Source organism: Girardinichthys multiradiatus, chromosome 21, assembly GCF_021462225.1.
Source record: "Girardinichthys multiradiatus isolate DD_20200921_A chromosome 21, DD_fGirMul_XY1, whole genome shotgun sequence".
Lineage (NCBI taxonomy): Eukaryota > Metazoa > Chordata > Actinopteri > Cyprinodontiformes > Goodeidae > Girardinichthys > Girardinichthys multiradiatus.
The window spans coordinates 38,161,024-38,172,441 of NC_061813.1; the positions used below are offsets into that span (position 1 = coordinate 38,161,024).

General features: G+C 44.7%; 1 protein-coding gene across 1 annotated transcript; it reads right to left on the reverse strand.

The window, feature by feature from the left end:
* Window positions 1–2,835: 2,835 nt before the first annotated feature.
* Window positions 2,836–11,407, reverse strand: LOC124857893 (calcium-binding protein P-like). Its single transcript, XM_047349454.1, has 2 exons — window positions 11,167–11,407; window positions 2,836–4,482 (listed from the first exon to the last, which is right to left on the reverse strand). The coding sequence occupies exons 1-2, from the start codon at window positions 11,405–11,407 to the stop codon at window positions 3,530–3,532; spliced, it is 1,194 nt and encodes a 397-aa protein (XP_047205410.1). The 3' UTR covers window positions 2,836–3,529.
* Window positions 11,408–11,418: the final 11 nt, after the last annotated feature.

Here is an 11,418-nt window from a genome sequence, read left to right on the forward strand (position 1 = left end):
CCTGTGGAGCTTCCTGAGTTATCAGAAATATTAGCTTCATCTAAACCTTCAACTTGTATGTTAGACCCAATCCCAACCAAATTATTTAAGGAAATGTTCCCTCTGATTACCAGCCCCATTTTAGATATGATTAGTAAATGGATATGTACCACAGGCTTTTAAGCTATCTGTAATTAAACCTTTACTTAAGAAACCTTCGCTTGATGGAGATGACTTGAAAAATTACAGACCTATATCCAATCTTCCATTCTTATCTAAAATTCTTGAGAAAATTGTTGCTAATCAAATGTGTGAACATTTATACAGCAATGACTTGTTTGAAGAGTTTCAGTCAGGCTTCAGAGCTCATCATAGCACTGAAACAGCTCTGCTGAAAGTCACTAATGATATTCTTATGGCCTCAGATAATGGACTTGTGTCTGTTCTGGTTCTGTTAGATCTAAGTGCTGCATTTGATACAGTCGACCATAATATTCTCTTAGAAAGGCTGGAATATGCTGTAGGGATCAGGGGAACAGCGCTAGGCTGGTTTAAATCTGTCTGACAGATTCCAGTTTGTTCATGTAAATGATAAATCATCTTTAAACTCCAGGGTTAATTGTGGAGTACCACAGGGTTCAGTACTTGGGCCAATTCTCTTTACTATATATATGCTTCCAATAGGTAAAATTATCAGGCAGCATAGGATAAATTTTCACTGTTACGCTGAAGATTCTCAGCTTTACTTATCCATAAATCCTGATGAGCCCAACCAGTTAGATAGACTACAAGCATGTCTTGAAGACATAAAAACTTGGATGACTTTAAAATTTTCTGCTTCTAAATTCTGACAAGACAGAAGTTGTCGTCTTTGGACCGGAGTCTTTAAAAAAGAAACTGCTTAGTCAATCACTTAACCTGGATGGCATTAAATTGACCTCTGATAATAAAGTAAAAAACCTTGGTGTTATTTTTGACCAGGGCATGTCATTTAAATCCCATAATAAACAGGTTTCCAGGATTTCCTTCTTTCACCTCTGGAACATTGCCAAAATTAGAAATATCCTGTCCAGGAGTGACGCTGAAAAACTAGTCCATGCATTTGTTACTTCAAGGCAGGACTATTGTAATTCTTTACTATCAGGATGTCCACAAAATGCAGTTAAAAGCCTTCAGCTGATTCAAAATGCTGCAGCAAGAGTTCTGTTGAAAATTAAAAAGAGAGATCATATTTCTCCTATTTTAGCTTCCCTTCATTGGCTCCCTGTTAAATCCAGAATAGAATTTAAAATGTTCCTCCTCACATATAAAGCCCTTAATGATCTAGCTCCATCATACATCAGAGATCTGATTGGTCCATATGTTCCTAACAGAGCACTTCGTTCTCAGACTGCAGGTTTACTGGTGGTTCCTAGAGTCTCTAGAAGTAGAATGGGAGGCAGATCCTTTAGTTATCAGGCTCCTCTCCTGTGGAACCAGCTCCCAGTTTTAGTCCGTGAGGCAGACACCCTGTCTACTTTTAAGGCTAGGCTTAAAACTTTCCTTTTTGATAAAGCTTATAGTTAGAGTGGCTTAGTTTATCCTGAGCTATTTTCCTTATTTTTTACTTCCGCCTTCCTCCCTCCCTGTTGGATGGAGTAAGGTGGAGTCAGGTTTAGCCTAAACCGGCTCAGTTATGGTTGAGGTGCAAACACACCCTCCATTCTGCTACCTGTATGACCTCCTTCTCTTTTCCAATGGTTATAATCAGTCTGTCAGAGAGAGGTATCCCAATCCTTGTGGTTTTTAGTATAACAATGACCATCAGTTGACCCTTTGTGGGGTTCCTTGAGACAACATTGTTGTAAATAAGCTCCGTTTAACTAAATAATCTGAACTGAAACTATCTGTGTAGTTATGCTGCTATAGGCTGAGGCTGCTGGAGGACATAACGGCCACTTTCACCATCTTTGCTACATTCTCACACTACTCTTCAGTTTTGCATTATTTGCTGTTATTTCAGTTTTTAACTTTATGTTCTCTCTCTTTTCTCTTCCTAGAAGCTACACCTGGCCTGACTGTGTCTACCTGTGACACCTTTCTGGAGAGGAGCATCGTCCAAGCTTCTGCTGGCAACAACTTAATGCTCACCCTCTACAGATGATCCACTTGGCCCTGTCTTTCAGTGTTTAACCCTTCCTCTCTCCTAGACATGGTGATTGACTGAGCTTCTACTGTAACTAACTCTATGTGCTCTCTTTCAGACTCTAACCTTGAAAACTGTCTCAAAGTTTCTTTTCTCTTTCTAGCTACGTCCACTAACATACTTTTTCTTCCCATAGAAAGTACTCCTGGATCAGTGCTTCTTTGTTCTCTTTGTGTCTCTGCTCTGTTCTCTCAAACCTCCAGTCGGTTGTGGCAGATTGCCGCTCACACTGAGCCTGGTTCTGCTGGAGGTTTCTTCCTGTTAAAAAGGAGTTTTTCCTCTCCACTGTCTCTACATGCTCATCTGGGAGGAAGGAATGCTGCAAGTCACTGACTGGATGCAATCTGCTGGGTTTCCTTAGAAAAATGTTTTATCCAATTTCAATAAATAACTGACTGCACTGTTCAATGATTAGGATTAATTGGAATATATGTACCTGACTTTTGTTAAGTGCCTTGAGACATTTGTTCTGAATTGGCACTATATAAACTGAACTCAATTAGCTGAGCAGATAGCCTGCTAGCACTCAGTTCAGCCTTTAGAGAAAAAAAACAAAAACACACACAAAGCAAAATCATGAAATTTTAGGTAGTTTCATCCTAAACCGCTTTGCCCTAACAGCACTTCTTACCATGAATCATTCTGAATGAAGATGGGAGCTCCAAAGCCCCATGGCTCTGGCATACTGGACCAAGTATTGAGTGGGTGTACTGTACACGAATTTAATCCATATTAATCTAAAGGCAAGGTATTTTAAACCATAATCTGAAAAGCAACTTGAAATATCAGTGTACAAGTTTGGGATCAAATTACTGGTGTTTTTTTTTTTTTTAGAGATGCAACAGAAAAAAAAAATAAATAAAATTATAAAGTTTCAAGTAAGCCAAACTCAAGTGGCTAGCCAGAGATTTTAAATCTCGTTTGGAGCTCTAATTTTCAGAAGCTGTCCAAAGTAGCATTTAGCCTGATTTTCCTCATGGATAAGAGGTACACTTAGGGAAGTTCTTCTGCAGTTTTAGGAAACAAAAAACCCACAAAGCAAAATTCAGACACATTACAGTCACCCACTTCTCTAAAGTCCATTTTACCCAAAGCCCTGAGTTGGACTTTAAGACTCTTTAGGCCCTTTGTACTGTAGCATTTCTAAAAGACTAAAAAGAGGAATGTTACTTTCTGTACATGTTAAACCCAAAACCCTGCAAATAGAGTCCAGCACTCAAAGTTACAGAAAATGCAGTTTAAAAAAACCCCCAAACGAATGTGTCACTCAAGGCAAGTTTTAATTGGCAAATTGACCCAGCAACTCAAACATGTGCTCCACTCAGGCTGCTCAAATTAGTAGAGGTGCTCCTGGGGCAGACTTGGTCAGCTGATGGCAATATTAGGTTTCTGTGGCCATTTGACCAAGTAACCAGGCCACTGGCCCAAGTAGAGTTTTTGTTGGGGATTTGCGGGCACCTGCAGAGGGTAGCCGTGCTGCTGCTGCTGAGGCCTTGGGACGACGGGCACCTGCAGAGGGTAGCCGTGCTGCTGCTGCTGAGGCCTTGGGACGACGGGCACCTGCAGAGGGTAGCCGTGCTGCTGCTGCTGAGGCCTTGGGACGACGGGCACCTGCAGAGGGTAGCCGTGCTGCTGCTGCTGAGGCTTTGGGACGACGGGCACCTGCAGAGGGTAGCCGTGCTGCTGCTGCTGAGGCTTTGGGACGACGGGCACCTGCAGAGGGTAGCCGTGCTGCTGCTGCTGCTGAGGCCTTGGGACGACGGGCACCTGCAGAGGGTAGCCGTGCTGCTGCTGCTGAGGCTTTGGGACGACGGGCACCTGCAGAGGGTAGCCGTGCTGCTGCTGCTGAGGCCTTGGGACGACGGGCACCTGCAGAGGGTAGCCGTGCTGCTGCTGCTGCTGAGGCTTTGGGACGACGGGCACCTGCAGAGGGTAGCCGTGCTGCTGCTGCTGCTGAGGCTTTGGGACGACGGGCACCTGCAGAGGGTAGCCGTGCTGCTGCTGCTGCTGAGGCTTTGGGACGACGGGCACCTGCAGAGGGTAGCCGTGCTGCTGCTGCTGCTGAGGCTTTGGGACGACGGGCACCTGCAGAGGGTAGCCGTGCTGCTGCTGCTGCTGAGGCTTTGGGACGACGGGCACCTGCAGAGGGTAGCCGTGCTGCTGCTGCTGCTGAGGCTTTGGGACGACGGGCACCTGCAGAGGGTAGCCGTGCTGCTGCTGCTGCTGCTGAGGCTTTGGGACGACGGGCACCTGCAGAGGGTAGCCGTGCTGCTGCTGAGGCCTTGGGACGACGGGCACCTGCAGAGGGTAGCCGTGCTGCTGCTGCTGCTGCTGCTGCTGAGGCCTTGGGACGACGGGCACCTGCAGAGGGTAGCCGTGCTGCTGCTGAGGTTTTGGGACGACGGGCACCAGCAGAGGGTAGCCGTGCTGCTGCTGCTGCGGAGGCTTTGGGACGACGGGCACCCCAGGTTCTTGATCCACATGAGTCGCATAATAGTGATATTGCTTTGGTGCTTTTGTATCCTGGGGTAGAAAGCCATAATGGTGGTACCGTCGTGTTGCCAACTTCGGATCCTGGGGAAGATGGTCATAATGTTGTGGCATCTTGATTGGGTAACCATAATACTGCAGTACAGTTGGGACCCGTTGTGGGTAGCCATGATGATATTGCCAATGTTCTATGGATCTCTGAGGCAGATCCCCCTGATGGTGCTGCTGGGGCCCCTGGGGCAGATGGTCACCATGCTGTTCCTGATGGTGGGGCACCAAGGGACCCAGTTTGGGGAAGCAACAATGTTGTTGCTGATTCTCAGGCACCGATGAGCCCTGGAGTGGGTAGCCATGATGCTGGTGGGGTACATTGGGCTTGTAGGGCAGATACCTGGTGCCTACTGGACCCCCGATGGGCAACTGAGGCTCAACAGGAAACCGAGGTCCATCCAAGACTGGCCAGTAACCAGGAAGGAGTTTTTCTCCAACTCCATATTTCTTGGCAAAGAGAGTACCACCTGTTTAGGAGAAAAAACACATGACCAGAATTTGATTTATTCAAGGGTAATTTCCTTCTCTTCATATTTAACAAATGCCACATAAAAACAGACTGACCAACCACAGCATGTAATCATTACACTGATGAAGATGCAATAATCAAAGATTACCTTTTACTTGATGTCCTCCAACAGCAAGTAATGTCAACAGAAGGAGCCTGGAAAATACATTCAAGTTTGGATAAATTCCATTAATACAACCAAAACATTTTAATTTTTATATTCAATAAACATCCATTTAAAAAAAGAAAACTAGATAAACTTACCTAAAGAAAACACCCATGACTTAAGCCACACCAAGCAGCCAGTTCAGTATTTATTTATTTTTTCCCAAAAAAAGTAACTGACTGTTGCAGCACCGATGGTTTTAAAGAGCACCCTGTCTCTGAACTTGGTGTCAAATGGGCACAGGTGTGAGTTGCTGATGACAGGTGTGGCTAATTATTCTACATACTGATTGGTGGTGAACTAATGTTCACCAACCAGAATGCAGGACACCAAAGTTGGGGACACACTACATGTGTTTCATGCCAGATTCTACCCCTGATTCCCAGGGAGGCAAATCTGCAGCTAGTTTTTTATGTTTTGATGAGCTAAACATCACAAAATATTGCTGTTAACACTGTTGTCAATCCAACTTGTTTCCCTAAACTCTACCCACATCCAAGAGCTCCTCCTATTTACTGCAGCAGCCCCTACTTGCATTGTGCAGTGTTTTCCTTTCTATTAAGTTTAAATTGAACCCACACTTTTGACACTTTCAATAGTGGAAGTGAGAGTATTGGAGGCTCTCTATTGGAGTCCCTTAGCAGCATTCTCAGCTTTCTGATTTTCAGCAACGCCAACATTTCTGAGGTTTGTTTCACAAAGAGGCATTAACAAGCTCTGAATAGAAAGCAGATACTCTGGGTGGATCTAGTCAACTCTGTCATAGGGTTGTCGGTTACAGAACAGATGGTAACAATTAGGTCACTCTACTCTGCGTCCATTTAACCCTGAGTAAAGCCAACCAAATTACAGCATTCACGAGCTATAGTCAACATATGCAATTAAAGATGTGATCTCCCAAAAAACTAAATGATCTTCACAGTGCTTATATCTTATATTGTCCGCTTGAAAGTAACCTATTGCTGATGGCATCTCTGAGGAAATCTAATCTGACCCAAACAGGACACAAACCATAATGTTAGAGGTTAACTATTCAAATATTTGAGATGGTCCCAGCTTTGGCTCTACGACACCCACCCATACATCTTAAACAGTAATTCACACTGATTCTCTTGTAGGAGTACAATTTGTGACTACATTCACTTATTAATTATATCTAAATATTTCTTTTGCAGCACTAGAGGCCTTTATTTTTCAATTTTTCTGACAGTAGGCAGACAGGAAATAGGGGCAGAGAGAGGGGAAAGACAATTGGCAAAGGTCTCCGGGTCCAGGCCACTTCGAGGACTGTAACCTCTATATGTGGGTTGCTTGCTTAATCCCTACACTACCAGTGCCACGCCCACTTATTAATTATATCTAATTATTAAGGTGAAGTTAAAGTTGGAGCTTTATAAGTGAAGAAATGTGATATGGCCCTAACAGTGTTGGACCCCCCCAAACAAAACAAGCAAATGAAGAGGTTCACTTGTCTGAAGTAAATGTGTAATCTCTAATTAGTTGTGGATAGTCTACTGAGTCTTGTGAAGCCTTCTGTCCCAAAACTCCTAGCAGATGTAATACAAATAATATTAATAAATATTAATATAATATTTAAAAGCTCCTTTCATAACACTCAAGAACACTGTACAAGGCAGGCTAAAAACAACAAACAAAACACCAAAAACTAAGAAAACACCAGCAACTTAACATAACAAGACATTACAGGGAATATACAGATTTAAAAAGGCAAGGCAGATCTGAAACTGAGAAAGGCAATCAGTATTACAGATAAAGGGGTGGCAGCTGATTCCAGAGCTGGGGGGCAGTAAGACAAGGTTCTGCCCCCCATGGTGCCAAGGTGGTCACAGGGGACAGAGAGGTGAATGGATGAAGAAGACCAGAGGCAGGGCATGTGAATGTGGAGGAGATAGGACAGGTAAGGTGGGCCAAGGTTGAGGACGACATTGAATATTATGAGAAGTAATTTAAATTGAATTCTGGATTTTGATGGGGAGCCTGTGCAGCTGTTGTAATATGGGAGTGATGTGGTGAAAGGAGGGGGTTTGTGTGATTATACGGGCGGCAGAGTGCTGAACCATTCATGTTCCATTAACAAGATGCAGTAGTCATGTCATACGAGCGATGTGCAGGCTGAGAATGTTATTGAGATAATCTGTGGTGAAAAACAGTAATGCTCAAAAATACCTTTATCCGGAAATAAGATATGTTATTGTTGTCTGATAAGCCTCTCCTGACCGAGATTTCTGGGGAGTATTTGCACTCCAGCAAATCCTGGCTCCTCCAGAGAATATCATGCCATTTCTGACACTTTCCCTGTGCCAGATATCAATTAGAAAGTAGACCAAACCCAAAGTTGGTTCAATAAAACCATGCTACCAGACAGGGTTGATTCACGAAGTTGCAGGGGTAACTTGACTCAGGGTAACGGCTACCTGGCTTTCTGAAACCCAAAACCCAGGGTATGCACATACTTACCCAGAACTTACTCTGAGTTTTTACTAAAAACTCAGAGTAAGTTACTAAAAAGTACTAAAACCTTTTTACTAACCCCGCTTTCTGAAAGAGAGCCCTGGAAACAAACAACAAACAATATCAACACTCTGATGTTTTAAAAGCTCCAGATTCTCTAAAACAAAATCATAAAATCATTGGATTATATGTCTTTAAAATTTCCAATGATTGAACCCATGATCTGTGCCAATTTAACACTTCGGCTGTCCGATACTTTCGATATTCTAAAAGCCTGAGAGCATATATAGGAGCAAGGCATAGACCTCTGCTCTAAAACAAGATTCAACCTAAAATTCAAAAACCACATAGATCGTGTTCCATTACAAATGCTGCTGAAACACAGTTGCTCACTTCAGACCCATCAATGTAAACTGGAATGTGTGATGGAAAACTTCATCTTGTGTCCTAAAACGTCTCCTGTAGGTTTTTTGGTTCCAGTCTTTAACAACATGAGGTTGCCTCAGATTCCATTGGAATCACAAAAAGGACTGCATAAAACTATCCAAACCAATGTTCTGATATTCGAGGTGACATTTGAGTCTAATTCCAAATGGCCAAATGTACATTACTCAAACAAATAAAGGGAACACTTAAACAACACAATATAACTCCAAGTAAATCAAACTTCTGTGAAATCAAACTGTCCACTTAGGAAGCAACACTGACTGACAATCAATTTCACAGCTGTTGTGCAAATAGAATAGACAACAGGGGGAAATCTTTGGCGATTAGCAAGACTCACTCAATAAAGGAGTGGTTCTGCAGGTGGGGACCACAGACCACTTCTCAGTACCGATGCTTTCTGGCTGATGTTTTGGTCACTTTTGAATGTTGGTGGTGCTTTCACACTCGTGTTAGCATGAGACGGACTCTACAACCCACACAAGTGGCTCAGGTAGTGCAGCTCATCCAGGATGGCACATCAATGCGAGCTGTGGCAAGAAGGTTTGCTGTGTCTGTCAGCATAGTGTCCAGAGCCTGGAGGCGCTACCAGGAGACAGGCCAGTACACCAGGAGACGTGGAGGAGGCCGTAGGGGGGCAACAACCCAGCAGCAGGACCACTACCTCCACTTTTGTGGAAGGAGGAACAGGAGGAGCACTGCCAGAGCCCTGCAAAATGGCCTCCAGCAGGCCACAAATGGTTAGAAACCGACTCCATGAGGATGGTACGAGGGCCCGACGTCCACAAATGGGGGGTGTGCTCACAGCCCAATACCGTGCAGGACGCTTGGCATTTACCAGAGAACACCAGGATTGGCAAATTCGCCACTGGCACCCTGTGTTCTTCACAGATGAAAGCAGGTTCACACTGAGCACATGTGACAGACGTGACCGTCTGGAGACACCGTGGAGAGTGATCTGCTGCATGCAACATCCTTCAGCATGACTGGTTTGGCAGTGGGTCAGTAATGATGTGGGGTGGAATTTCTTTGGAGGGCTGCATGGGCCCTCCATGTGCTCGCCAGAGGTAGCCTGACTGCCATTAGGTACCGAGATGAGATCCTCAGACCCCTTGTGAGACCATATGCTGGTGCGTTTGGCCCTGGGTTCCTCCTAATGCAGGACAATGCTAGACCTCATGTGGCTGGAGTGTGTCAGCAGTTCCTGCACGATGAAGACATTGAAGCTATGGACTGGCCCGCCCGTTCCCCAGACTTGAATCTGATTGAGCCCATCTGGGACATCATGTCTCGCTCCATCCACCAACATCACGTTGCACCACAGACTGTCCAGGAGTTGGCGGATGCTTTAGTCCAGGTCTGAGAGGAGACCATCCGCCGTCTCATCAGGAGCATGCCCATGCGTTGTAGGGAGGTCATACAGACACATGGAGGCCACACACAATACTGAGCCTCATTTTGACTAATTTTAAGGACATTACATCAAAGTTGGATCAGCCTGTAGTGTGTTTTTCCACTTTAATTTTGTGTGTGACTCCAAATCCAGGCCTCCATTGGTTAATAAATTTGATTTCCATTGATTTTTGTTGTCAGCACTTTCAACCTTGTACAGAACAAAGTCAGTCAGTCATTTTCTACTGCTTATTCCATAGTGGGTTGCTGGTGCCTATCTCCAGCAGTCTATGGGCAAGAGGCAGGATACACCCTGGACAAGTCACCAGTCCATCACAGGGCAACACACAAACAACCATGCACACACCTAAGGGCAATTTAGAGTGACCAATTAACCTAATAGGCATGTCTTTGGACTGTGGGAGGAAGCCAGAATACCCAGTGAGAACCCACGCATGCACAGGGAGAACATGCAAACTCCATGCAGAAAGAGCCCTGGTTGGGAATTGAACCCAGGACCTTCTTGCTGCAAGGCAACAGTGCTACCAACTGCACCACCGTGCAGCCCACAGAACAAAGTATTCAATGAAAATATTTCATTCAGATCTAGGATCTGTTATTTGAGTGTTCCCTTTATTTTTTTGAGCAGTGTATATAAATGTGGCATCACAGCCTGAGGTCTTTTTTTATAGAGTTAGGATGCTCTTCCAGTTGCTCCCACAGTCCAAAATCTGGTGGCTTTAAATTGCCCTTAGCTATAAGTTTGTCTGTGTTGTGCTCTGAGACTGGCAACCTGTGCAGGGTGGACCCTGTCTCTTTGTGCAATAACCTCTAGAGATAGGCATTACCCCCCCCCCCCCCCCCCCCGCCCTACAAGAATAGGCAGGTTTAGACAATAGATGGATGGATGTAGCAGCTGTTCAATTCTGTTTGAATTTTCTTCTTTTAAAACAAATGCAGTTCCTTTAACTCAAAAACTGACAAATTTGGGGATATAAATGTCCAGGTAAGAAATTATATTTGGCCATGTCACAACCATTCAAAGAGCATAAAAGTGCCTTTATAGAGAAAAGGTCTTGTGATTCATTTCAGATATTTAGCGTTGTAGGCAGATCATGACTTGTCAACAGCAGATGCACTAGGACCATTGAAACCAACACTTTTCTCTTCAGTTCATTTTATCCATATGAAGCTTTGAGCGAGTCTTTACTGTAGCACAAACTTCTGAGGCCCTTCGTGTCAGTCTGAACTAGATAATTTCCAAGACAAGCAGGAGTAGCATTAACCTTCAGTAAATATTAAACCCAGACCCCTGTAAGAGCCAACAACCTGATAGAAAAAGAAAATGCAACAGTTCTGGAAAAACAAATAACTCACAGCAAGTTTTAATTAGCAAATTGATACAGCACACTCCAACATTTGCTCCACCGATTCTGCTTAAATTAGTGGTGCTTCTGGGGCAGACCTGGTCAGTTGATGGCTGCTGAGGCCTTGGGACGACGGGCACCTGCAGAGGGTAGCCGTGCTGCTGCTGAGGCCTTGGGACGACGGGCACCTGCAGAGGGTAGCCGTGCTGCTGCTGAGGCCTTGGGACGACGGGCACCTGCAGAGGGTAGCCATGCTGCTGCGGGACAATGGGCACCCCAGGTTCTTGATCCACATGAGTCGCATAATAGAGATATTGCTTTGGTCTTTTTGGTGTCCTGGGGTAGAAAGCCATGATGATGGTAC

Bases quoted from the DNA above. Each gene is read 5' to 3' on its own strand.
- LOC124857893 (XM_047349454.1), bottom strand. From the start codon at position 11,407: ATGGCTTTCTACCCCAGGACACCAAAAAGACCAAAGCAATATCTCTAT. The intron at 4,483-11,166 runs CATCAACTGACC...AGCAGCAGCAGC, and splicing joins CGTCCCAAGGCCTCAGCAGC to AGCACGGCTACCCTCTGCAG.